The sequence below is a fragment of the Chiloscyllium punctatum genome, chromosome 15 (assembly GCF_047496795.1).
Source record: "Chiloscyllium punctatum isolate Juve2018m chromosome 15, sChiPun1.3, whole genome shotgun sequence".
In the NCBI taxonomy this organism is placed as follows: Eukaryota; Metazoa; Chordata; class Chondrichthyes; order Orectolobiformes; family Hemiscylliidae; genus Chiloscyllium; species Chiloscyllium punctatum.
Window position 1 is genome coordinate 65,255,448 of NC_092753.1, and position 26,716 is coordinate 65,282,163.

Here is a 26,716-nt window from a genome sequence, read left to right on the forward strand (position 1 = left end):
AATGAAGATGGTAGGATTCCACCATTCCATGTACTGTGACTTGGGGGTATTTTTGCAGGGCGGACCTAATTCTAATCGCATTTTTCCATGCTCAGAAGTGGAGTGCTCTGCTGGTGTCCAATGCTACATTTTTTTCACTGAAGGTTTAGTATGTAGTGCACAAAATTGGGTTATTTAGTGTCACTTTTTTTAGATTAGATTAGATTAATTAGTGTGGAAACAGGCCCTACGGCCCAACAAGTCCATGCTGACCCTCTGAAGAGCAACCCACCCAGATCCATTCCCCTACATTTACCCCTTCACCTAACACTACAGGCAATTTAGCATGGCCAATTCGCCTAAACCTGCACATTTTTTTGGACTGTGGGAGGAAACCGGAGCACCTGGAGGAAACCCACACAGACACGGGGAGAATGTGCAAACTTCACATAGACAGTTGCCTGAGGCAGGAATTGAATCCGGGTCTCTGGCGCTGTGAGGCAGTAGTGCTAACCAATCTGCCACCTAAATGTTTTAGGTGTTTCTGAATTGTGTTGGATGTTGCACAGTGGCTGAGTTGATGTGTGTGTGTGTGTGTGTGTGTGTGTGTGCTGATTTGAGGCTACAGCTGACAATTTGCAGCTCAACATTCCAGACTCTCACGGCTGAATACACGCTTGGCAGCTCGCAGAGTACCCCCTCACCATTGCAGTTTAACGGGGTCGTCATCTCCTTACAGCTTAATTGCTTGTTAATTTCTCCTGGCAGTTTCTGCTTGTGATTGTGATTTTTAAGGTTTCTGCACAAGCAGATGCAGCCAGACGTGGTGGGCACTGGGTCTTACTTTTACGAATAGAGCATGATTTGGAGGATAATCAGAGGCCACACTGAGTAGAACAAACAAGAAGTGGAAGGGGAAAAAAAGTGCCAACCTACAGGGCCCTTTTTTTTGTGAAGTGAGTGTGAAGAACTACTTCCAATTGGATACGAATTCCCACGTGGCTTTACCTTCCTTCTTTCAGTGACCATTGCATTGTCATCCTAGCCAAAAGCAAAAATAAACATGAGCCTTCCAACCAAATTTACAAATGTAATTATAAAATATAGCATGCACGTGTAGGATTACGAATTTTTATGCCCAAATCACAAAAAGGAGCATAAATCCAACCCATTAATGACCACCCTGTTGGTCTACTCTTGATCATCAGTAATACAATGGAAGGGGACATTGACAGTACTGTCAGGTGGTGCTGACAGTGGTATAACCTAACTGCTCAGTTTATATGCTTCCAGGCCGATTTATCCTTTGGCCTCATTATAGCCTGGGCCACACGTGGACAAAAGAGCTGAACTCCAGAACTGAGATGAGAGTGATTGCTTTTGAGATAAAATTGCATTGGATGGAGTGTGGCGTTCAACAGCACGAGCATAATAGGTGTCAATGGGAATCCAAGACAAACATTTCACTGGTTGGACTCGTACTTTGCACAAAGTAAGATGATGTGTGGTTGTTGATGGTTAATCACATCAACCGCAAAACATCACTAGGAGTGTCCTCAGTCCAATCATATTCAACTGCTTTATCAATAATCTTCCACCACACCCCCATCATAATGTCAGAAGTGGGGATGTTTGCTGATGATTACACAATGTTTAGCACCACTTCCAATACTCCAATACTAAAGTTGCATATGGACAGGACAAGTCCAGGTCTTTCTTTGATGCAAATGTTACTTGCAATTTAAGCTTCAGACCATGACCATCTCCAAGAGAGAATCAAAACATTTGCTCCTTAATGTTCAGTGGTGTTGCCATCACTGTATCATTTGCTATCAACATCCTGGAATTTACCATTAACCAGAAACTGATCTGGACCACTTAAATACTCGGGCCAGAAAATTACATTAGAGGCTAGGAAATCTGTGGAGAGTAACTCTGCTCCCAACTCCTGAAAGCCTTTGCACCACCTACAAGGCACAAATCAGGAATGTCATGGAATCCTATTCACTTGATGAGTAAACCTCCCAAGTGACCCTCATCAAGTTTAATCATATCTAGGACAATGCAACCTACTTGTTTAGCACCCCATTAACCACTTTCAACAGTCATCCCCTTCATCACCAATACACATTGGCAGTAGTGTGTACCATCTATAAAATGCAGTACAGTAACTCACCAAGACTTCTGCATCAGCATGTTTCAAACCTGTAACTTCTACCACCTTGAAGGATAAGGACAGCAGATTCATGTTTCCCATCATCCTGATTTGGAACTATATTACCCATTCCTTGACTGGAAGAACTGTATCTTTTTATTTTGTATTTTTTAAAAACTGGGGACTGAAATGAGAGAGTTGTATAAAATAAGTGTTTGCAAGAGTGGCTGCAGCTTTGCAAAGCAAGTAACCTGAAACCCATGCTAGACATCATATAAACAATTATTTGCACAAGCAGTGACTAGAATTGCAAATGATTTGGAGCCAAGAGGTTGCCCTGATGCAACTTTTGCTTGTCAAAAGAAGTTGATTAGTCCATGGACAAGTGACCAATTATCAATCACCAATCTGTTTTTTTTGCCTGCCAGTCAGAGATTGATTCTCATGTAACTGAACAGCTTCGAGCTGGGAACAAGTTATCGAGAAAGACGTATTTGGTTCTTCAGCTCAGGTGTTGTAAATTCATTGTATACCTACAGAAAACCAGTTTCCTCAACAGTGACTGCAAGCTATGACTTTTAACTGATACGTCATAAGACTTGATAAATGAACTGACCATCTTATATCTTTCTTCAACCAGTGGAAGAAACTGGAGAAAGAGATTCAAACAAAGTACTGTCCAGCAGTTTATTCATAAAGATTATTTCAAAAACAGAACCCAGGAGCAGACTACTGAAATGTCTTTCCAGCTTTTTTCCATAACTTATTTTCCTTGTCTGTGTAAGGGGGTGTTTGAGGGTACTAGAATTTTATTTAGTAGCAATATAAGCTAATGGTTTATGATTTGTTTACTTGTAGCTTGAGTCTAGTTATTTACAATCAATAGCGATTCATTTACAGTATAGAAATCTCCTCGTCTAAGTTTTCTATCAACTTGGGTCTACAAATTAGGGGAATATTGCATTTTTTTAAAAAACGTCTAATCTTTGTGATAACACAGGTATGTGAGAATGGCAGATATTGATTTTCAATGCATTGCTACGATAGTTGTACTGCTGTTGCCAAGTAAAAATCCAGGAATTGCCATCCTAATAGCATGATGGCTGTCCCTAGACTCTAAAGATGTATTCTCCAGGGCAATTAGGGATGGGGGATAAATGCTGACCGAGCCAATAATGCCAATCCATGAACAAATAATATGAAAAATATAATTCTTTTTGACTGTTTAAAACAAAATATAAGTAAGTGAGAGCTTCCACTTTTAATTTTGTTTTGGAACAGTTCACCTTTATCTTTATTCACTCCAGCATGGGGGTGTCTCTGGCTAGGTCAGCCTTTGTTGCGCATCCTAATTGCCTAGAGGGCAAGTAAGGGTCAACCACACTGTTGTGGGTCTGGAGTCACATGTAGGTCAGACCAGATGAGGATGGCCGATTTCCTTCCCTAAAGGGTATTAATGAACCAAATTGTTTTCTAACAGTTGACAACGATTTCATGGTCATTATTCGACTCTTTATTCAATTCAAATTCTTGAATTCTTTATTCTATTCTATTCAATTTAATTCAAATCTTCCATGATAAGGTTTAAACCTGGATCCCAAAAACAATAGCTAAGTTAGTCAAGGTCTTTTCCCCAGAGTAGGGGAGTCCAAAACTAGAGGGCATAGATTTAAGGTGCAAGATGGAAAAGATTTAAAAGGGATCTAAGGGACAACTTTTTCATGCCAAATGTGTTGTGTGTATGGAATGAATTGCCAGAGTGAGTGGTGGAAGCTGGTACAATTACAACATTTAAAAGCTTTGGTTGGGTACCTGAATGGGAAGGATTTAGAGGGGTGTGGGTTAAGTGCTGGCAAATGGGATTAGATTAATTTAAGATACCTGGTTGGCATGGGCAAATTGGACTGAAGGGTTTGTTTTTATGCTGTATATCTCTATTACTCTAATAGTGTTATAGCTATAATACCACTTGGCCATTGCCTTTAAACCAAGCAAGCTTAAAAGTCAAGAAAATATTTTCACCAGTCACATCTGCGTAACACAAGTTTTTGTAATCATTTTGTATTAGTTGTTAAAAGGAAGTGATGTGAAAGCTGGCCTTTCCCACAAAACTGTCCACGCTGCAAATCAAATGAGTTAGCCTAGCAAATTTCCATTAATTACATCTATTTGTGAGCCTTGGAAAAGGATGTTAAAATTATGCTGAGTTTTTGAGGTTTAACTGTACTAATTGGGGTGTTTTTAAAAAACACTGTTAATTTTCTTTTAGTTTGATGTTGAGTATCATTTACAGGGACTGGAACCACATCAAGAAAAACAGGGATATTACCAACACGACATTATTTCTTCCTAGCGGTGATGTTTCTATGTGAAAGTATAAAACTTTCTACTTTTAGCTAATACTATAGAAATTGGAATTTTATGTTTGGTCAAATGTACGGCAGAGATTGGCAGCTAACACCAATGTGATATCATTCTGTACATTTTTAAAAGCAATTTTCAGTTATTGTCGGCTTTCGGCTTCATAACATTTTTGGCCAGCACTATACAAATGAGTTTCAGAAACCTAAACAAAAAAAAGCTACTGAAAATTCATGCAATTTGCACTAAGATTAGCAATTACACCCAAAGTAGGAACTTGCCCCGTGTTCACAATGGTGATTTAAGCTATTGGCTTCTCACGATACCAAACAACCTTTCAAAGCTTTTCTATCATGCATATATGTTTGAAGTTACTTTTTTTTTCAAAGTTGTTATCACAATAGAAATCTTAAGCATTGGCAATCTCTGGCTTGATTGTGTCTTTTTCAATTACTGTAAGATCAGAAATTGATATTACTGTAATAAAAAAAAGTGTTGAAGTGTCATATCCCAATCACACGAATGTTAAACACTAGTCTATTGATTGGTGTGGTCTATTTGAATCTTAATCAATAAGGAACAATTCACTGGAGTTAATAGGCAGTTCGGTGATCTATCGTTGACTGATCATAATCTATTCCAGGACTTGGTTTTTCCATTTTGTCTTTCCAACTCTTTCACCTCCATGCAGTGTCATTCAGGTTGGAGCATGGGAGACCTTTCTGCAAAATGTGCAGTTGTGTCCGTTTCAGCACTTCTCTACTGTACATCTGATCTCCCTGTAACAAATTGCCAGTTCCTGTGTTACTAAAAATAGAGGTTTTATTCTTCACCTTAGAAACACTGCCTCATCGATGAAGGTAAATTACTTTGGTCTTGTTAATACTTTTTCTGAATGTGGTTGCAGTTGTTTAAGTAATTAGTCATCATCAAAAGGCTAATGCTCAATAACAAGTATAGCAATCATATTTGTCAGAGATTGGACTACAAGAATAAAGCTATCGTACTGCAATTGGAGAGAGCATTGATGAGGGCACACCAGAAGTACAGTCTAAGGCTTGCTGTTCTTACCTGAGGAAAAACGGCTACTCTAGATCCAGTTTCTTGTGTTCTTTTGAGCTTTAAATGTTCTTATTCTGGATAAGTGAGCTTGTGTTTTTAAACATTTTATTTTTATAAGCTAAAATGTTGAAATCAGTGGTAGGTATCACATGCAGATTCCAATGGCACAACAATGATATCTGCATTTTACTCAGTTGATTCAAACTTAGTTCATGTCACACTACAAATTCACAGCTACTAATATCAGCAAAACATTCTAGGATCTTAACGTATTCCTATATCAAATACAATGCTATAGACTTCTGAGATCATCTGCTGCAGTCATTTAAGTGACCACATTGTGTATGAGGTTTAATCAGGATTGTATTTCGTTGAAAATATGAATGCTCCACATATTAAGCTGAATGTAGATAGGTTTTTTTTACCAAGATGACACAGACCACTGGTTAATACTAAAAATTAATGTAGCTTCAAGTGTGATATCAAATTTCAATTAAGAGTTTTTCAAAAACTCAGTCTTGCGTTGACTTCCTGCTACATCTGTATAACATATTTGGAAACCTACACACTAACCATAGGTGAATTAACTCTGTACATAAGACTACATCCACATTTTAAATTTTCCTGATGTAAGTCATTCTACTGCTAACAATTATAACATTATTCTACTCAAGCCACTAACACTAAGGATCAAGGCTATTGTGCATCTAAACCACTCAATAAATTGAGTGTGTCTCAGGGAGTTGACCACAGATTTTTGGTCATGTGTTAAGTGACATTTCCAGGCAAATTCCATGTGATGCAAGTTAATTTGTTCCTGTCTGTGCATGGCTATCGTCCCCATGTACAATGTAATGAACATCTTGAGGCTGCTATGGAAGAGACATGGAATGTTGCACTTTTCCAATGGAGGAAAGGAAATGCTTTATAATAGTCCAGTCGATATTTCTGAACAAGTTGGCAATGCTGTTGATGTTGAAAATGTGTTGCTAGAAAAGCACAGCAGGTCAGGCAGCATCCAAGGAGCAGGAGAATCGATGTTTCGGGCATGAGCCCTTCTTCAGGGATGAGGAGAGTATGCCAAGCAGGCTAAGATAAAAGGTAGGGAGGAGGGACTTGGGGGAGGGGCGTTGGAAATGCGATAGGTGGAAGGAGGTTAAAGTGAGGGTGATAGGCCTGAGTGGGGGTGGGGGCGGAGAGGTCAGGAAGAAGATTGCAGGTTTGGAAGGCAGTGCTGAGTTCGAGGGTTGGGACTGAGACAAGCGGGGGGGGGGGGGGGGGGAAGGGGAAATGAGGAAACTGGAGAAATCTGAGTTCATCCCTTGTGGTTGGAGGGTTCCTAGGCAGAAGATGAGGCGCTCTTCCTCCAGCCGTCGTGTTGCTATGGTCTGGTGATGGAGGAGTCCAAGGACCTGCATGTCCTTGGTGGAGTGGGAGGGGGAGTTGAAGTGTTGAGCCACGGGGTGGTTGGGTTGGTTGGTCCGGGTGTCCCAGAACTGTTCTCTGAAACGTTCCGCAAGTAGGCGGCCTGTCTCCCCAATATAAGGAGGCCACATCGGGTGCAGCAGATGCAATAGATGATGTGTGTGGAGGTGCAGGTGAATTTGTGGCGGATATGGAAGGATCCCTTGGGGCCTTGGAGGGAAGTAAGGGGGGAGATGTGGGCACAAGTTTTTCATTTCTTGCAGTTGCATGGGAAGGTGCCGGGAGTGGAGGTTGGGTTGGTGGGGGGTGTTGACCTGACGAGGGAGTCACAGAGGGAGTGGTCTTTTTGGAACACTGATAGGGGAGGGGAGGGAAAAGACCACTCCCTCATCAGGTCAGAGGGAGTGGTCTTTTCCCTCCCCTCCCCTATCAGCGTTCCAAAAAGACCACTCCCTCTGTGACTCCCTCGTCAGGTCCACACCCCCACCAACCCAACCTCCACTCCCGGCACCTTCCCATGCAACCGCAAGAAATGCAAAACTTGTGCCCACATCTCCCCCCTTACTTCCCTCCAAGGCCCCAAGGGATCCTTCCATATCCACCACAAATTCACCTGCACCTCCACACACACCATTTATTGCATCCGCTACACCCAATGTGGCCTCCTCTAAATTGGAGAGACAGGCCGCCTACTTGCAGAACGTTTCAGGGAACGCCTCTGGGACACCCGGACCAACCAACCCAACCACCCTGTGGCTCAACACTTCAACTCCCCCTCCCACTCCACCAAGGACATGCAGGTCCTTGGACTCCTCCATCGCCAGACCATAGCAACACGACGGCTGGAGGAAGAGCGCCTCATCTTCCACCTAGGAACCCTCCAACCACAAGGAATGAACGCTGATTTCTCCAGTTTCCTCATTTCCCTCCCTCCACCTTGTCTCAGTCAAATCCCTCAAACTCAGCACTGCCTTCCTAACCTGCAATCTTCCTCTTGACCTCTCCGCCCCCACCTCCACTCTGGCCTATCACCCTCACCTTGACCTCCTTCCACCTATCACATTTCCAATGCCCCTCCTCCCTACCTTTTTATCTTAGCCTGCTGGACACACTTTCCTCATTCCTGAAGGAGGGCTCATGCCCGAAACGTCGATTCTACTGTTCCTTGGATGCTGCCTGACCTGTGCTTTTCCAGCAACACATTTTCAGCTGACCTCCAGCATCTGCAGTCCTCACTTCCTCCTCAATGCTATTGATGTGGTTTTCATCAAGGTCACATGAATAGAGGATTGGCTAACCAACAGAAAACTGGGTCAGGATAACTGGATCTTTCTCTGGTTGGCACAATGGCTAATTGTTGTCACAGGATTTGGTCCTTGAGAGCCCAAGTAATAACAATCTATATTAATGACTTCAATGTGGGGATAGAAAATACAATGGCCAAATTTGCAGATGGTACCTAAAATAGGTGGGCAAGTAATTTTGTAATAAAAGTTTACAAATTGTGGATAGGTTTGGTGACGGGCCAAAATTTGGCCCATGAAGTTTACCATGGATGATTATGAATTATCCACTTGGTCAGATGATTGAAAGGCACCTTCCTATCTAAATGGAGAGAAAGTTCAGAGTGTTTCTGTGCAAGAGGGATCTGGTCTTTGTGAATGGTAGATGCTGAAACATTGAGTAACTTTGAGGAGATGGACAGACAGATTTTTAATTAGTAATGGGCTGAAGAGTTATGGAGAATAGGCAGGAGATAGTTTAAGCTGAGGTGAAATCAGCTATAATCGTATCAAATGGCAAAACAGGCTTGACTGACTGCATTGCCTTGACCTGCTCCTAGTTTTTATGTTCTTTGTTTGTGAATTTGGAATGTTAGACCATAAGACATACAAGCTGAAATTAGGCCATTCAGCACATCGGTTCTGCTCTGCCTTTCAATCATGGCTGATAAGTTTCTTAACCCCATTCTTCTGCTTTGTCCCTGTTACCCTTAATCCTCTTGGCAATCAAGAACTTACCTATTTCTGTCTTTAATATGCTCAATGACCTGGCTCCACAGCCTTCTGTCGCAATGAATTCCATAGACTCACCAGTCTCTCTAGCTTAAGAGGTTTCTCCTGAAAAGGTTATACTGCTAAATAGATAATAAATAATTGGACTTTGGAATTCCCCTGTCTTTTATCTGCATAATCACGGGATAGCTAAAATGGACCGTTACTAAGATATTAAAGAAAACATTTAGCTAATAAAGTCATTTTCTTCACTTTATGTAGTACCTCTGAGAAAAAGCTGGGCTGAGTGGTCTAATGCGCTGGACTCCAAATTCCAGTCTCAGTTGAGGTGTGGGTTCAAATCCTACCGCTGCCAGCGATCCAGTCATTCTGGGGTGGCACGGTGGCTCAGTGGTTAGCACTGTTGCCTCACGGCACCATGGTCCCAGGTTCAATTCCAGCCTCTGGTAACTGTCTGTGTGGAGTTTGCACATTCTCCCAGTGTCTGCGTTGGTTTCCTCCGGGTGCTTCGGTTTCCTCCCACAATCCAAAAAATGTACAGGTTAGGTGAATTGGCCACGCTAAATTGCCCATCGTGTTAGGTGGGGAAATGAGTCTGGGGAAATGAGTCTGGGTGGGTTGCTCTTCGGAGGGTTGCTGTGGACTGGTTGGGCCAAAGGGCCTGTTTCCACACTGTATGGAATCTAATCTAGTATCATTAACAGATCTGTTGTCTGTTTTAAAACCTCCTTTTGATAGCCTTATTTGGGACCAACCTAGAATAAGTCGTCTGTTATCATGGTACCATTACGAGACCTTGGTGTACTAGAAACAAGTATGTGTTGAAATGACTAGTTTTATTTTTATTTCAGCTCCAACATAAGTAATTCCAAAAAAGCAATACTCCAGCTGTCCAGATATTGTTCCACTGCATTATGGGAATGCAAAGTGCTAACAGTGCAAATGAACCACTGGACATTTATAATCTTAAACTCAATTTCTTGCAGTGAGAATCATTTTTAAGCATGGATGCCCTCTTTGGGAATCAGGTGGAGTGGGGAAAAGGCAGGAAAGTGGTGTTGAGGCCAACTTCAGATTGGCTGTTTCCTGTTTGAGCATACTCCTCCTATTTCTTATGTTTTTGCCTGCTGTTAGATGAAATAGTCTGTTTGTAGTAATATTGTATGTGTTTACCACTAGCAACTATGTTGAAAAGACTTTTTGAAGTGAATCTCTGACATGATCTGTTTCAATTTAGGGAAATTCTTCCTATGATGCTACAAAATCATAACCGTATCCCTTGTGCTCAAATATTCCAAATCCTAAGCAAGCAAAAGTGGTCCTTGAACAGTTTTGTGTTCTGTTTTGTTGGTGTCAGCTCCATTTGTCATTTTTCCTCAATCTTGTCAGTTTTGAAATCCAGAATTAGTTAAATGGTTTGGATTATCAGAAATGAGAATAAATTATTGCAACTCAGGCTAAATTTAATCCAGCAACAGAGCAGGACTCTGAATAACTTGAAGTTTGCCTTTTATTTACAATACTTAGGATATTTATGAATTTATCTGAATTGTAGATATTTTCTAACCAACCTATTCAGAGATATTATGACACACCTCTGGAACATGTGGGCAAATTTTCTTAGTTATTGAACGATCTGACTCTAAGGATTCTGAAATTTAGTTTGCATATTTCTGTAGAGAGCACCACATTGTTAAGTACAGAGCCTTCGATTCTTGTGTGTGTGCTGATCTTTCCTCAGATAGTGGACTACTATCTCACTGAGCATAGTGGCTTACAATGACCACAAATCCAAGAAACAGGGTGTTGTGAAACTATATTCTGTTTCTAGCCTCTTGCCTCATTTCCACTAATTTAAGTAAGAGACTGCTTTTGGAAGCAGCTGCTTAGCAGGGTGGACACAGCTGTTTGTGTGGAACAATGGCAGAGCCAACAGCCCTTTCTACACACTTCAATGTTCTTGCAACATCGAACGGAAGTCTGGTTTCAAGAACTGACTTGGCTATTTTTCACTAACATACCATTCTAAGAGTTATAAAAGTATCATATGATGCAAGTTTATTCATGCTATGAAACTTATACTCCCAGTGGAACATCCTAGGTTGGAGTTATTTGAAAATAGAAATCTGCAGTCAAAGTCAATAATTTTTGCTTCTCCTCTTTTATGCCTACAGAATAAACCTTTCCCTCCATTTGCTCACTTATCTGGCAGCTTTACCAGATCTTGACTGATCTGGAACGCACTGTCAGTGTGTGTGTGGTGAAGGTTTGAGAGTTTTGTAGTTTGTCTTATTGTGACTGCACTATTTTTCTCAAGCAGTAAGTTAAAAAATTTGTATTGGACTTTTTCTGAGTCTGTGGTTGCTAGTACCTCCTACACAAACAGTAAGACTAATCCTCATAATTAGCTGTAAACAAATAGAACTTGAAACAGCTCAGCTAACAATGGAAAGGTTTGCTTACATGTTTATTTACTAAAAATTTGTGATGTATTTAAAGTTAGTTCATCGAAGTTCAAACTTTAATGATAAGAAAGGTGGTCAGACAGATTATGTTTATTAGTTGAACTTGCACCTGCTGCAGTAGATTTGCCTAGGAAGGGTAAAATGTCAAAATTTTAACAATACTGACAGAAGCAGTGGAGATTCTGGGGAAATATGAGGTTGTGGCTGGTTCCTGGCAGTTGCAGTCCATCTTAATATCCAGTAGCAGCTTGTACACCTGGAGCTAACTAGACTGTTTTATATGAAAGTTATACGTTCTTTGTGTCCATGTGATCATTTCACGAACTTCATTCAGGTCTTATAAATAGACATTTATGATATCAGTTCTCAAGAAGGGTCACTGGACCAAAATGTTAACTTCTGCTTTCTCTCCACAGATGCTGCCAGGCCTGCTGGATTTTTTCAGCAATTTCTGATTTTGTTTGTGATATCAGTCTGTCTATTCTGTCCATAATAAAAGATCTCTTTGCTATCGGTGATTAGTTTGAGTGGATGAAATGGTGATGGGAGGGGTTGGGATGTGGGAGCTGTGACAGATTAAACTAGTGCTTGCAGTCTGATCATGATGACCACTTAACAAGAATTCACAAGGCTTTTGTTGGGCTCTTTTGACTAAATGTTGTGTCCTCTACAATAGCGTCACAGACCTGTTTAAATAATTGTCCTAGTGACATGTCTATTTAGATGCTTAAAGAAGGATGTTGCCAGGGTTAGAGGGTTTGAGGTATAGGGAGAGGCTGAATAGGCTGGGGTTATTTTCCCTGGAGTGTCAGGAGCTGAGGGGTGACCTGTTATATGTTTATAAAATCATGAGGTGTGAATAGCCAAGGTCTTTTACCTGGAGTTTGGAGCGGGGGGGGGGGGGAGTCCAAAGCTCGAGGATTTAGGTTTATGGCGAGAGAGGAAAGATTTAAAAGGGACCTAAGGGGCAACTTTTTCACGGAGTGGGCGGTGCATATGTGAAATGAGCTCCCAGAGGAAGTGGCAATTACAACATTTTAAAAGGCATCTGGATGGGTATATGAATAGGAAGGATTTAGAAGGATATAGGCCAAATGCTGACAAATTGGACTGGATTAACTTAGGATAGCTGGTTGGCATGGAGAGTTGGACCAAAGGGCCTGTTTCTATGCTGTACACCTCTATGACTCTCAGCGCAAAATAGCAGGCTCACAGGAAAGTGATGATTTGGAGATGCCGGTGTTGGACTGGGGTGTACAAAGTTAAAAATCACACAACACCAGGTTATAGTTCAACAAGTTTAATTGGAAGCACGAGCTTTCGGAGCAACGCTCCTTCATCAGGTGGTAGTGGAGGGCTCAATCCTAACACGCAGAATTTATAGAAAAAATTTACAGTGTGATGTAACTGAAATTATACGTTGAAAAATTGACTCTGTTAAGCCTTTCATCTGTTAGAATACTGTGGTAGTATCACTACTTGCACATTCACTTATTAGAATTTTCAAATTACACACAATTCAGGTGAAAAATTGCTCTTTCTTCCACTTTGGCTTTAATTTTATTCATAAAATAAAAATGAAACATTATTGTTCTTTATTATATATATTTATAATATTTAAAATGGCACATTTTCACACAAAAGGTGTTGGTTAGCTCAGTTTGCTGGATAGCTGATTAGTGATGCCAATAGTGCGTCTTTAATTTATACACTGGCTGAGTTTACCACAATTTTTTTTCTTCTCATCCTATCCTCTTGTCTGAGGTGTGGTAACCTTTTAGATTAAACTACCACTACCAGGTGTCTCTCTCCAATTCCCCCTGTCACTATGGCGATTTTATCTTTATTTCGTACATATATATTTAGCTTAATTTGGCTCTTGGTTTGGGTCCTTCTGCATTTTTAAATGTTGGACAATAAGTGTGTATGCTGAAAATATCATGATGTTTTGGTTGGTTGATTCCATGTTAGAAAATAGTGCAGTTTAAATTTACCTGTGTAACTCCAACGCCCAATACTGAATTGGAATCTCGGCCTTGATACCTAGTCTGAAGCTCTGGAACCAGACTTGAAACCAGACCTTCAAAAGCAAGAGCCACGTTTGACACACGATGAGAAATGCAATTAAAACTGTTAGAGGTCTCCGACTTAAAAACACAATCCCACATAGGTGTATTAATATTAACTTTAGAATGATATTTCCTCGTATTTACGATAGACTATATTATCCTGCATTGTGTTCCGACTTGCGTACACATCGACTTAGAAATGGACTACAGAACGGAATCCATTTGTAACTCGGGGACTCCTGTACATTACAAACCTATTATCAAGATCTGTTTTATCCGATTATGTGGTGAACATTTGACTTTTAGGAAAAAATGTAAATTAGCTTTCTTCTCTAAAAAATGGTCTTTGTTAGCGAGAAGCCTTATTAATATTTTGACTACCAAGTATTTGTGCAAAAAAAATCTGCATTTTGTTCTATTATGATGGGTCTTCAGCACGTCTCCAGTATCTTCAAAATTGCTATGCAGTTGCAGGTCTCACCGAGTCTAGTAATGAACTTTAAAAGTCTGAGTATATGTTTTATTTTACTGAGTTTTATCCGCTGTAATTGGTATGCTTTTTAAATGAGTTTTTCAGCTGTGCCAATAGAAGTGAAGCATTCAACTAATGTTGCTCTATCGTCGGGTCAGTCCATAAAACTACCTGGCAGTGTTACTGCTAAAATCAAAATCCAGCCTTCTGACAATTGTATCAGTGGTTATGGAAAAAAAAAACTTATTGGCCTTTTAATTTCCAACTTACCTGAATATGGATTGCAGCAGCACGCAACAGTAATGAATAACCTCGAGAGAAGGAAGTCAACTTTATGGGATCAGCTTTCTAAGTATAGGGTGTCGATAGGGAGTGGAACAGCTGGCACTTTCATTTAATCATATTGGAGTCTCACTGTTCATTATACATATGTATTAACTTGTATCAGTGCACAGCACTCTACAATAAAAAAAATTGAAGACTTCAGTTCTTTACTTTTCTAGTGGGACATGGGTGTCGCTGGTTGGCCGGCATTTATTGCTCAGCCCTAGTTCTCCCTTTTGAAGGTGATAGTGAGCTGGTGCCTGGAACCACCACAGTCCGTTTCTGATAGGTAGACCACAACTTTCTTGGAGAGGGAATTCCAGGATTTTGATTCGATGAATCTGAAGGATTAGCAATATATTTCCAAATTAGGATGGTGAGAGGTTTGGAGGGAACTTTTGACGGTGGTGTTCCCATATATCTGCTGCCCTTTTCCTTCCAGATGGGAATGGTCGTGGGTTTGGAACGTGCTGTCTGAGAAGCTATGGTGAATTTCTGCAGTGCATTTTGTAGATGATATACATTGCAGCTATTGTGCATCGCAGGTGGAGTGATTGAATACTTATGGATGTGGTGCCAATCAAATGGGCTGCTTTGTCCTGGATGATGTCAAGCTTCTTGAGTGTTGTTGGAGCTGCACCCATCCAGGCATGTGGGAAGTATTCCATCACATTCTTGACTGTGTGCCTTAAGAATTACTCGTTGCAATATTCCTAGCCTCTGACCTGCTGTTGTAGCCACTGTACATATATGGCAAATCCAGTTGAGTTTCTGGTCAATGATAACCCCCAGGATGTTGATAGTAGGTGATTCATTGAATATCAAGGTCTCATGATTAGATATTGGAGATGGTCATTGTCTGACATTTGTGTGGCACAAATTTTACTGGCCACTTGTCAGCCCAATCCTGGATATTGTCCAAATCTCATTGCATTTGAACACAAACTGATTCAGTATCTGAGGAATAGTAAATGATGCTGAACATTTGTGTAATAATCAGTGAACATTCTCACTTCTAATCTTACGACGGAGGGAAAGTTATGTATTTATCAACTTTTTAGTGGGAAATAAAATACTTGCATCTAAGTCTTAATAGTAGCCCAGAGCTGAGAGATTGTAAATGAAGACTTAGCTGCACGTGGAGCATTGTCTTTAATGGAGGCTGTTGATGAAAGTAGAATGGGCCTTGAGGTGCATTATGGGTACCAATATTGCTGTGACCTACTTGGGGACAATGTACTGACTCTCATGTCCATCATTCCCAGGGTCACTGTGAAAGTTAATGATTTGGTCAAAGCACTCCATCCCCAATTTTTCCTGTCTGTTGGAATCAAATTAACAGAAATACTGATCAGCTTCCTGTACGTAATAAGAACTATAATTTGTTAATTACTTTTTAATTCAGTCATTGAATATGAGCATTAGTGGCTGGGCCAGCATTTATTCCCATCTCTAATTGCCCTGAAAAAAAATGGTTCAGAGATACCTCTTAGAACTGCTGCAGTCCATGTGCTCTAGGTAGACCCATAATGCTGTTAGGGCATTAATTCCAGGATTTTAATCCAGCAATACTGAAAGAATGATTATATATATCCAAGTCAGGATGGTGTATGGGTTGGAGGATAATTTGCAGGTAGTGTTTTTTTTCATACATCTCTTGTCCTTCTAGATGATAGTGATCTTGGGTTTGGAAGATGTTGTGTAAGGATCTTCAGTGAATTTCTGCTGCATATCTTGTAGATGGTATACATTGCTGCTGCTGAGCATCAGCAGTGGAGTGACTGACTAGCAATACATCCACAATCAAATGGGCTGCTTTGTTGTGGATGATATCAAGCTTCTTGAGTGTTTCCTAAGCACAAGTAAATAGGTATGAACACTCAGCATATGATTGTACTAGTTAAAACTCTAATCCATTTTATAACCCCTTCAAACATCCAGACAAACAAGAAAAAAAACCTTGGTTTTAAAAGTGGAGAGAAAATCTTGCGACAGCACTGTGCAATCTATCAGTCCATAGGTTCATTTGAGATGTTCCTCTTGCTTGCCATAACTTGGAGTTCTTCAATCTCCTGTCTCCAGGTTCTTTCACAGGAGGCACAGGTTGTTTGGCACACTAACTAAAAAAAACTTTTACTTACTGGGTTAAAGTTGCTTCCAGCAACTGGTGGAAAAAAGTAATTTGCTTTCTTTAGGTCTTACTGAACAAGGAGAGACACAAACCTGTGCCTTCAGAAGTCCATACTCCAGCTGCTCAGGAACTAATCAGTATTGTCATATTTAGTTTGTGCTATGATAAGCAGTTGTCAATCAGCTACTTGTTGCCAGCCACCCCTCACTCTGCACATGCACTATCGTGCTATGATGTCAAAGAACAACTTCCACCTACTCCTAGAACAAAGCAGCAATGTCATTGCCACATACAATGAGTTTCAGTAAGTGGGTTTTAGAAGTGCAGCAATTCTTTGCACAGTGCTTGGTTTTAAAACTGTCCTCTTTTTGTTTAAGTCAGCACTCCGATATGGAAAATTAAAATATGGTCTTAACACTATACGGAGCAATGATCCCTGAGAAGTAGTTTAGTAATACTTTTTAAGTAATTATTCATTGTACTTGGTTACTGGAAGAAATTGCATTTATTGAGAGACCGATTTTTGCAAACATTTGGTCTATTTGAGGTTGCATCAACCAGCCTCCTGATACTTGTCTATTAATAATTTCAGAATGTTTAAAAGTACATGGACCAACATTTCTACCTTTTTTTGATTGGAGAAAGCAGAAAGCATGGTATGTATGTGGTTTAATAGACTGGCTAGCAAGGTAAGATCACATGGAATACAGGGAGAACTAGCTATTTGGATATACAACTGACTCAAACGTTGAAGACAGAGGGTGGTGGATGGTTGCTTTTCAGACTGGAGGCCTGTGACCAGTGGTGTGCCACAAGGAACGGTGCTGTGTCCACTGCTTTTCGTCATTTACATAAATGACTTTGTTGTGAACATAGGAGGTATAGTTAGTAAGTTTGCAGATGACACCAAAATTGGAGGTGTAGTGAACAGCTAAGAAGGAAACCTCCAGGTTACAATGGGATCTTGATCAGGTGGGCCAAATGACCAAGGATTGGCAAATGGAATTTAATTTAGATAAATGTGAGGTGCTGCATTTTGGAAAAGCAAATCAGGGCAGGACTTGTACACTTAATGGTAAAGCCCTGGGGAGTGTGGCTGAACAGAGACCTTGGAATGTAGGCTCATTGTTCCTTGAAAGTGGAGCCTTGGGTAGATAAGGTGGTGAAGAAGGCATTTGGTATGCTTTCTTTTATTGGTCAAAGCATTGAGTATAGGAGTGGGAGGTCATGTTGCAGCTCTACAACATTGGTTTGAGTCACTTTTGGAATATTGCGTGCAATTCTGGTCTCCCTCCTATTGGAAGGATGTTGTGAAACTTGAAAGGGTTCAGAAAAGATTTACAAGGATGTTGCCAATTTGGATGATTTGAGCCATAGGGAGAGGCTGAATAGGCTTGGGGTGTTTTCGCTGGAGTGTTGGAGGCTGAGGGGTAACCTTTTATAGAGATCTACAAATTCAGGATGGGCATGAATAGGGTAAATAGACAAGGTCTTTTCCCTGGGATGGGGGAGTCCAGAACTAGGAGGCATAGATTTAGGGTGAGGGGAAAAATTTAAGAGACCTAAGGGGCAACTTTTTCACGCAGAGGGTGGTGCATGTATGAAATGAGCTGCCAGAGGAAGTGGTGATGGCTGGTACAATTACAACATTTTAAAAGGCATCTGGATGGGTATGTGAATAGGAAGGATTTAGAGGGATATGGGACTACATTAGGTTAGGATATTTGGTCGGCATGAATGAGGTGGACCGAAGGATCTGTTTCTGTGCTTGTACATCTGAGCCTATATAGGTAAAAGGTTGGGAAATAGAGATGTGGTTATTTTTGTTTAGAAAAACAAGGATGATTTGGAAAATTTATAAAATCTAAACAATGTCAGATATGCTTGTACCTTATTGTTTCTTTTATAATATCTATGATTTCCAAACTAAAACATTTCCTTTTATCTATCTAAAACCTCCCTTTTTATCTATACTTGAGCTTCTCTTTTATATAGTAGACATTCCCACACGTGGGAAATAAATTTCATTTACCTCATTTTTTTAAAATGTAAAATGAATACATTTCCCACTAAAACTTAAAGTACAAAACGAGAAATAGAAACTGAATCATTCTGTTCAAAGTCCGACAAGACAGGAAACTGACATCAGAATTTTCTCCTGGGTGTTTTTTGTATTTTCATGTTATGGGTTTGATTGTTGTGACTTTCAATGGACTCAATTCTTAGACCAGCATTTGTGTTTAAAAACTTTTTATCAATGCTGTATTTTTTGGCCATGTTTTATACATTTAGAATTACATTGTCACGATAAATAATTGATCGCTTGCAGCCTCCTCAGGACTCTTAATGCAAACGCAGAAACATGTAAAAAAAAGTTATTGTGCATGAGATTGTTATGGAAACCAATGGCTTCCCCTTTTTTTTTGAAGAAAACACTATTGATTCTGTCAGTGTGACATGACAGGGTATTAAAACATTGACAGATTTTCAAATTAACTTCCTCTGCTGTCTCTTCTGAATTTATTTTAGTTTTCATAAAATATTTACATTGGAAATATATTCTGGTTATACGTTTGCATTAGATGTGACACATTATTTCACTCACTTTTCCTTCATTGTAGTAGACAACATCATAACTCGTTGCGGTAGCATGCTGGAAATCAAGCCTCGTTATTTCTATGATAAAAGTGGCCAGAGCAGTGGGAAATCAGAAGATTGGGAAGGCTACAAAAACAGAGGATAACAAAGAGAGTAATAAGAAAGGAGAGGGTCAAATATGAAGGCAGGCTCGCCAGTAATATTAGAAATGATAGTAAAAGTTTCTTTCAATACATAAGAAACAAACGACAGGCAAAAGTAGACATTGGGCCACTTCAAACTGATGCTGAAAGCCTAGTGATGGGAGATAAGGAAATAGCAGGAGAACTTAACAAGTACTTTGCGTCAGTTTTCACAGTGGAAGACATGAGTAATATCCCAACAATTAAAGGGAGTCAGGGGGCTGAGTTGAGTATGGTTGCCATTACAAAAGAGAAAGTGCTAGAAAAGCTAAAAGGTCTTAAAATTGATAAATCTCCTAGACCCGATGGGCTACGTCCTAGAGTTCTGAGGGAGGTGGCTGAGGAAATAGCGGAGGCATTGGTTGAGATCTTTCAAGAGTCACTGGAGTCAGGGAAAGTTCCGGATGATTGGAAGATCGCTGTTGTAACCCCATTGTTCAAGAAAGGATCAAGACAAAAGATGGAAAATTATAGGCCAATTAGCCTAACCTTGGTTGTTGGTAAAATTCTAGAATCCATCATTAAGGATGAGGTTTCTAAATTCTTGGAAGAGCAGAGTCTGATTAGAACAAGTCACCATGGATTTAGTAAGGGGAGGTCGTGCCTTACAAACCTGTTGGAAATCTTTTGAAGAGATGACAAGTAGGTTAGACCAGGAAAAACCAGTGGATGTGGTCTATCTAGACTTCCAAAAGGCCTTTGATAAGGTGCCACATGCTGCTGAGCAAGGTGAGGGCCCATGGTGTTCGAGGTGAGCTACTGGTATAGATTGAGGATTGGCTGTCTGACAGCAGGCAGAGAGTTGGGATAAAAGGTTCTTTTTCGGAATGGCAGCCGGTGACCAGCAGTGTCCCGCAGGGTTCAGTGTTTGGGTCACAGCTGTTCGCATTATATATTAATGATCTAGATGAAGGGACTGGGGGCATTCTAGCGAAGTTTGCAGATGATACAAAGTTAGGTAGACAGGCAGGTAGTACTGAGGAAATGGGGAGGCTACAGAAGGATCTAGACCGTTTGGGAGAGTGGTCCAGGAAATGGCTGATGGAATTCAATGTAAACAAATTCGAGGTCTTGCACTTTGGCAAAAAGAATAAAAGCATAGACTACTTTCTAAACGGTGAGAAAATTCGTAAAGCCAAAGTACAAAGGGATCTGGGAGTGCTAGACGAGGATTCTCTAAAGGTCAACATGCAGGTTGAGTCCGTGATTAAGAAACCGTGATTAAGAAATGTTGTCACTTATCTCAAAAGAGGGTTGGAATATAAAAGCACCGTTGTGCTACTGAGACTTTATAAAGCTCTGGTTAGGCCCCATTTGGAGTACTGTGTCCAGTTTTGGTCCCCACACCTCAGGAAGGACATACTGGCACTGGAACGTGTCCAGCGGAGATTCACACTGATCCCTGGAATGGTTGGTCTAACATATGAGGAATGGCTGAGGATCCTGGGATTGTATTCATTGGAGTTTAGAAGATTAAGGGGAGACTTAATAGAGACGTACAAGATAATACATGGCTTGGAAAGGGTGGACGCTAGGAAATTGTTTCCATTAGGTGAGGAGACTAGGACCCGTGGACGCAACCTTAAAATTAGAGGGGGTCAATTCAGAACAGAAATGCGGAGACATTTCTTCAGCCAGAGTGTGGTGGGCCTGTGGAATTCATTGCCGCAGAGTGCAGTGGAGGCTGGGGCGCTAAATGTCTTCAAGGCAGAGATTCTTGTTGTCTCTAGGAATTAAGGGCTACGGGAGAATGCGGGTAAGTGGAGTTGAAATGCCCATCAGCCATGATTGAATGGCGGAGTGGACTTGATGGGCCGAATGGCCTGCCTTCCACTCCTATGTCTTGTGGTCTTATGATCTTATGGTCTTAATTGTCAGGAATGTGAAAATTTGGTTAAACCAGTGAAATGCCCAGTTTTGCCTAATTGTCTAATTCAGGTCAAGTGAGGTTTTTTAAACCAGGAAATACCATTTGTTGTAATCCAATTGTTTTTAATGAACTGCAAGAAAGGACTATAAATTGCTAACTTACATCTGCATAACTAAAACACTTTTTAAACATTCTCATACACATACAAACAGACACAGGTTTTCTATGGATGTGGGGAAGAAAAGTCAAAGAAGCACAATTTTGACCTCCGTTTGGATCACAGACTTCTACTGAATTCCTTTCTACTGAATTTTTCCTATTGATGTGAGGTTGTGGATACCCTGATTCTCAGTCTTGTGCTCACTTGTTGGAGGATTCACCTTTTCAATGGCTGCAAAGGTAGCTCTTTTCCTTTCAATAAAGAAATTTACAGAGAGAGCAATTTAGATCAAAGTAGAGAGAGAGAATGGCTATCAGATTTTGTTATTTCTCCTCCCAGGAGGAAGGCAGAAAGAGAGTGAGTTGCTTTCTATTTGGAGGTTTGATGTTTCTGCTCTGCTGTCCACCACCTACCAATGTGTAGCAATTGTCTAGAAGCCAATCATGTGGTTGTTAGAATGCTGCGCTCTCTTGAATCTTCAACGGCTGGTCAATTGAAAAACCAATCAAAGGGCTGTCCCTGGGTAAAACTACCCTGAAGCGTGTACGTCATCTGAGGTTTGTAACATCCTTCCCCCACTGCTTGAATAAGGCAACATTGTACATGCAAATCAAATGTGTTTCAGTAAGTTGTATTTAAAAATGTAATATCTCCTCCTCCAATTTCTTTGGTTTAAATCAATATTTTATGCCTTTTTTTTCAGTCTTATGGTCCAAAAAAAAGACTTTACAACATTGAGGCTAATAAGAGATCTTAAGAAAATTGTAGAATAGTTAAAAAGCAAGAATCACCATAGTAGATGAAATTCAAAGGGGTGAACAAAACTCAAAAGTTGAAGCATGTGACTTTTCCTCACTATGGAAGGTACAGGAGGCTTCAGGAAACCTACTGCGGTTTAGACCCATTGAATCCCTTACGATTCCTTAAGTAGGAATCAGGCTTTTTTTGGATCTGATAGTGTGCAATGAGGCAGGTTTAATACATGATCTGAGAGTTACAGATTTGCTAGGAAACAGTGAGTCTAATATCTAGAACTCAGCATTCAGTTTGTGAGAAACCTGGGTAAGAAGCAACTGAACTAAACAAATAAGAGAAATTAACAAAGCATGAGGGCAGAGTTAGCTGGTGTGGACTATGTAATAAATTTAGCAGAAAAGACAGTTAAGGAAAAAGTAGCAGATGTTTAAGAAAATAGCTTATGATTCACAACCATATATCCAAAGGATAGGGGACTAAACCAAACATGGTTAATCAAGGAAGTTAAGGATAACAACATCAAATTGAAAGAAAAAAAACTTATGAGAAAAAGATTAGACAGCAAGAGAATTGGAAAATGTTAGAAACCAACAAAATTTGACAAATTTAATAACTAGATTTGAAAACCACTTTGAAGGTAAACTAACATTCTGCCTGGTTGTATCACTACCTGGTATGGGAACTGTCCCATTCAAGATTGGACACGGTTACAGAGAGTGGTGAACTCTGCCCAGACAAAAAGGCTAACCTCCCATTTATAGAATCCATCTACCAGGCCAGCTGTCAAGGAAAGGTCACCAGCATTCTCAAAGATCCATCCCACTCTGGAAATGGTTTTTCTACAACCTCTACCGTCAGGGAGAGTGTACAGAAGCCTGAACACATGCACCCTTTGGTTTTGAAACAGTTTCTATTCTACTGTTGTCAGAATACTGAATGGACTCACCAACTCTTAACATTCGCCTGTACCTGTGTTTTTGTTTTTGCTGCTGTTTACCTATTATTTACTTATCTATGCTACTTAACTCTGTGATCTTCCTGCATTGCTTGCAAGACCAAGCTTTTCACTGTGCTTTGGTACACGTGACAATAAATTCAATTCAATTCAATAACATATATTATCAAACAGGTAGTAAAAGTTTATTCTATCTATGAAAAGATAGAGAGCAACGTGGAATAGGCCCCTTAGCAGAGCACTGAAAATGCATAATCAATTCAAACATAGCCAAGGTGGCTTTAATAAGGGAAATCATGCCAGGCACATTTACAGTTCTTGAAGGAGGATAAAGAAGGATCAATAGATGTAATATATTTCGATTTCCAAATGGCATTTAATAAGGTACTATGCATGGCTACTTAACATAAGAGTCCATTGTGTTGGGGACGGTATATTAGCATGGATAGAGGATTAGCTAACTCCTAAAATTCACAGATGGGGATAAGGTGAGCATTTTCGGGATGGCATCCTGTGACTAGTGGAGTACCACAGGAATCTGTTCTGGGTCCACAATTATTTACTATATATATATTAATGCCTTGGATGAGGAAAGTGAATATACTATCTACAAAAAGAGGTAGGAAGACAAATTGTGAGAATGACGTGGAGTCTACAGACAGATATAGACAGTGACAGTGAGTGAACAAAAACTTTTCACAGAGCACAGTGTGAGAAAATGTGAGGTTATGCGCTTCAGGGAGAACAGAAGAGCTTACTGTTACTCAAATGGAGAAAGACTGCAGTAAGTTGCAGCATAAGGGCGTTGGCGTTGGGGGGGCGAGGGTGGGGGGGGTGGAGGGGGAAGGTCCATCTGCAGCAATCATAAATCTAGGATACAAGTTCAGCAGGTACCGGGAAGACAAATAGAATTGTTGGCTCTTGTTTCAAAGGGATTGGAGAATTAAAATAGGGAGGTTTTGTTAAACTATATAAAGTGCGAGTAAGGCCATACCCAACATTTCCTTTGACCTATGCAGCCCTTTGCATATCCGACTGATCAGTGCAGTCTGGACCCTAAAGTTCATGCAGTCTTTTTTTAAAAAAAAAAGTTGAGGGGGAGTGTAGTCCACACTTAGAATACTGTGAACAGTGTTGGTCTCCTAAGGAAAGATATACTGGCGTTGGAGGATATCTGGAGAAGTTTCTCGGTTTGTCCTGGGAATACAGGGTTTTTTTTTTTTGGAAGCAGTAGGTTGTGCTTGTACTCATTGTAGTTTAGAAGATGGAGAGGTGATCTAATTGAAACATGCACAATTCTTCAGGGACTTGAATCTCGCATCTGGACCTAATCATTGGACTGCAGATCAATGACATGTTAAAGGCAGGCAAACTAATAAATTGGTTGATGTGTTCCTATTCCTCCTGTACCATGAACACCTATTGTTTGTGTGGCTATTACCTGTTGAACAGAAAAAAAATTGTTCATTCACATTGCACTTTTGTTATAGTGGTCAATAAGTCTCACCAACCTTTCTTGCGTAAATGCTCTTTTTTTTTGAAAAAGCAGTATTCCATCTTCTGCTAATTGGAGAACCATGGCATTGGTTGTCTGACAACTCCACGAGGCTATGTTTTAAGACCTAGCCCATAATCTAACTCTATGTACATAACGTACGGTATTCACACTTTTGAATTCAATGGAACTGAATGTTTGGTGACATACCATGTTTTTAACGTTGTCTATATCCAAAATAACTCCTGCATTTTAACTTATTTTACTTAGTTTGTCTGTTGGTTGAAGACTGCTTGTTATGTTAAAGGCTTAGAGGATTGAAGAAATGATACAATTATATCATTTTTTACTGTTAAACTTTCCTAAAATGGCATTGTTTTGTATTCTGAAATGTGCACTTTTGTATTTGCACATGTACAAAAAGCATAGCAGTCTGACTATAAGATGTGAAGCAGTTAAGTGCTCTTGCCTTAATGCTGTTGATGGCATTTTTACAATTTCTCATCATAAAGGCTGGGCTTCCTGTCATTGTTTTCCGTTTGAACTTCAAAGATTATTGTGAGAAGCAATACAGATGGCTATGTTTAAAAGTCAGTTTAATAGGGGTCATTTAAAAATAGCTCTAGTGCTACTGCCCATGAATTGAAAAGATAATCCAGCCATGCGAGCAGACTGCCTTTACTGGCTGAGCATCTTATCAGCAAGTTGTGTGAACCTAAAACTCCCAGCAGTATATGACAGCTGGATATATATTTAAAACAGAATCAGTTTATATATACCCAACACATGAAGACAGAAATAGATTTAGATAGGGGTGTGAACAGGATGCATCAGGTGAGGGTGTAACTAGAGTTACATGTTGGCTGTCAAAGAAAATAAATTGTAAGCAAACTGCGTGAAATCAACAACTACTGTTTCATCGTCTAGTCCACTTACAGATTAAGATATCTCTTGTGTTATCAAGATGTCAAGTGAAAATTCTGGGCAATGATGACCATAGTTGCACTGAGGTTTTTCAGACATTTTCTTCCATATGTTGTGATAGCAAAGGTGAAGACTGTCACTGGGAATTAGTGTACTTTTCCCTTGTGTGCAGGTGGAGCAGCACTTCTTATCTGATGCCCACCAACATGTTTCTGGTACAAATCTATACGTGCACATTTTCCCACTTTTGCAAATTAGCTCCCCCTATGCTATCTCTTTATGTATTTTTTTGTAGAAGGCTTAAATTTTGGAACACACTCCCTCAAGGCAGCAAAGGTGAGATCATTAATGCTTTGTATGGTAGAGAGAGATTCTTGTTGGGCAAGAGAATCAATGGTTATTAGGAGGTGGATGCAAATATAGAATTCCAAATGCAAGAAAATCTGCCATGACCATATGAACAGGCTTCAGCAGGCTGAATGGCCGCCTCCTTCTAATTCAAATGTTGAAATAAAAATTGCTAATCTAATGAGCAAATTTAACCTGGCTAATTTGTCTCCCTCTATGAATAATCCTGTTCAAGGATGTTATTACCTCCTGCAGTAGGTGGGACTTGATTTGGGCCTCCTGCTACAGAGGCAAGCGTGTTACCACTGTGCTACACGTGTGTGAAGAGCCGTAGGTAGTTATACCATCAGCAAACATTTGTCCATAATTTACTCTCGGATTGGCATATACTACAGCATGGGTTCAGAGAAAATCCCTCAGCTGCAGTCTTTGTTCTCACCTTAATTCAGCCTTGATATTATGACGGAGTGCTACATGAAAGGGAAAGGATAATTGTTTTTGTATCAGGTTAGTGTCAACTGAATAGGGCACGAGGGATTACTAAACAGTGGCTCAAAGGTTTTCCTGAGCAGTCACAAAGAAAGTTATGATTGGCGAAGTATAGTGATTAAAGTTGCTGGATATTACTGCAGAAATTCCTTAGGGAGGTGTGCTTGGCCTCACTCTCTTTTTTTTTGCTGCTTTGTCATGGTAGAGAAGGGCAGATTACTGATCTTATACTGTTCAGTTCCATGCACGATTCTTCTAATAAAGAAAAGGTTGTGAGAGTGTATAGCAGAATATGGACGATAATCAGACTTAGATTGACTTTGATTCATACCATCTATTGTCAAATAATGGCTGTCTCTATCAAGAAAAATCACACCTTCCTCTGGTTTTTAAAGTATTACTATTAACCAAAATTCTTGGCCATCAACATCTGGGGGGAGGGTGGGGTGCATGTGGAGGTCACTAGTAATGAGAGCCAAAA

At 40.2% G+C, this 26,716-nt stretch overlaps 1 protein-coding gene across 2 annotated transcripts in view; it reads left to right on the forward strand.

Annotated features, from left to right (window-relative positions):
• LOC140486341 (capZ-interacting protein) overlaps window positions 1-26,716 on the forward strand; it is a 73,399-nt gene that overhangs the window by 24,177 nt on the left and 22,506 nt on the right. Inside the window, exon 2 of one of the 2 annotated variants that reach the window (XM_072585341.1) lies at window positions 17,051-17,114. The exons of the other annotated variant lie outside the window; for it this stretch is intronic. Within the exon in view, the coding sequence (XP_072441442.1) occupies window positions 17,112-17,114 (3 nt within the window). The 5' untranslated portion in view covers window positions 17,051-17,111. The remainder of the gene's footprint in view (window positions 1-17,050; window positions 17,115-26,716) is intronic. 2 annotated transcript variants of the gene reach the window in all.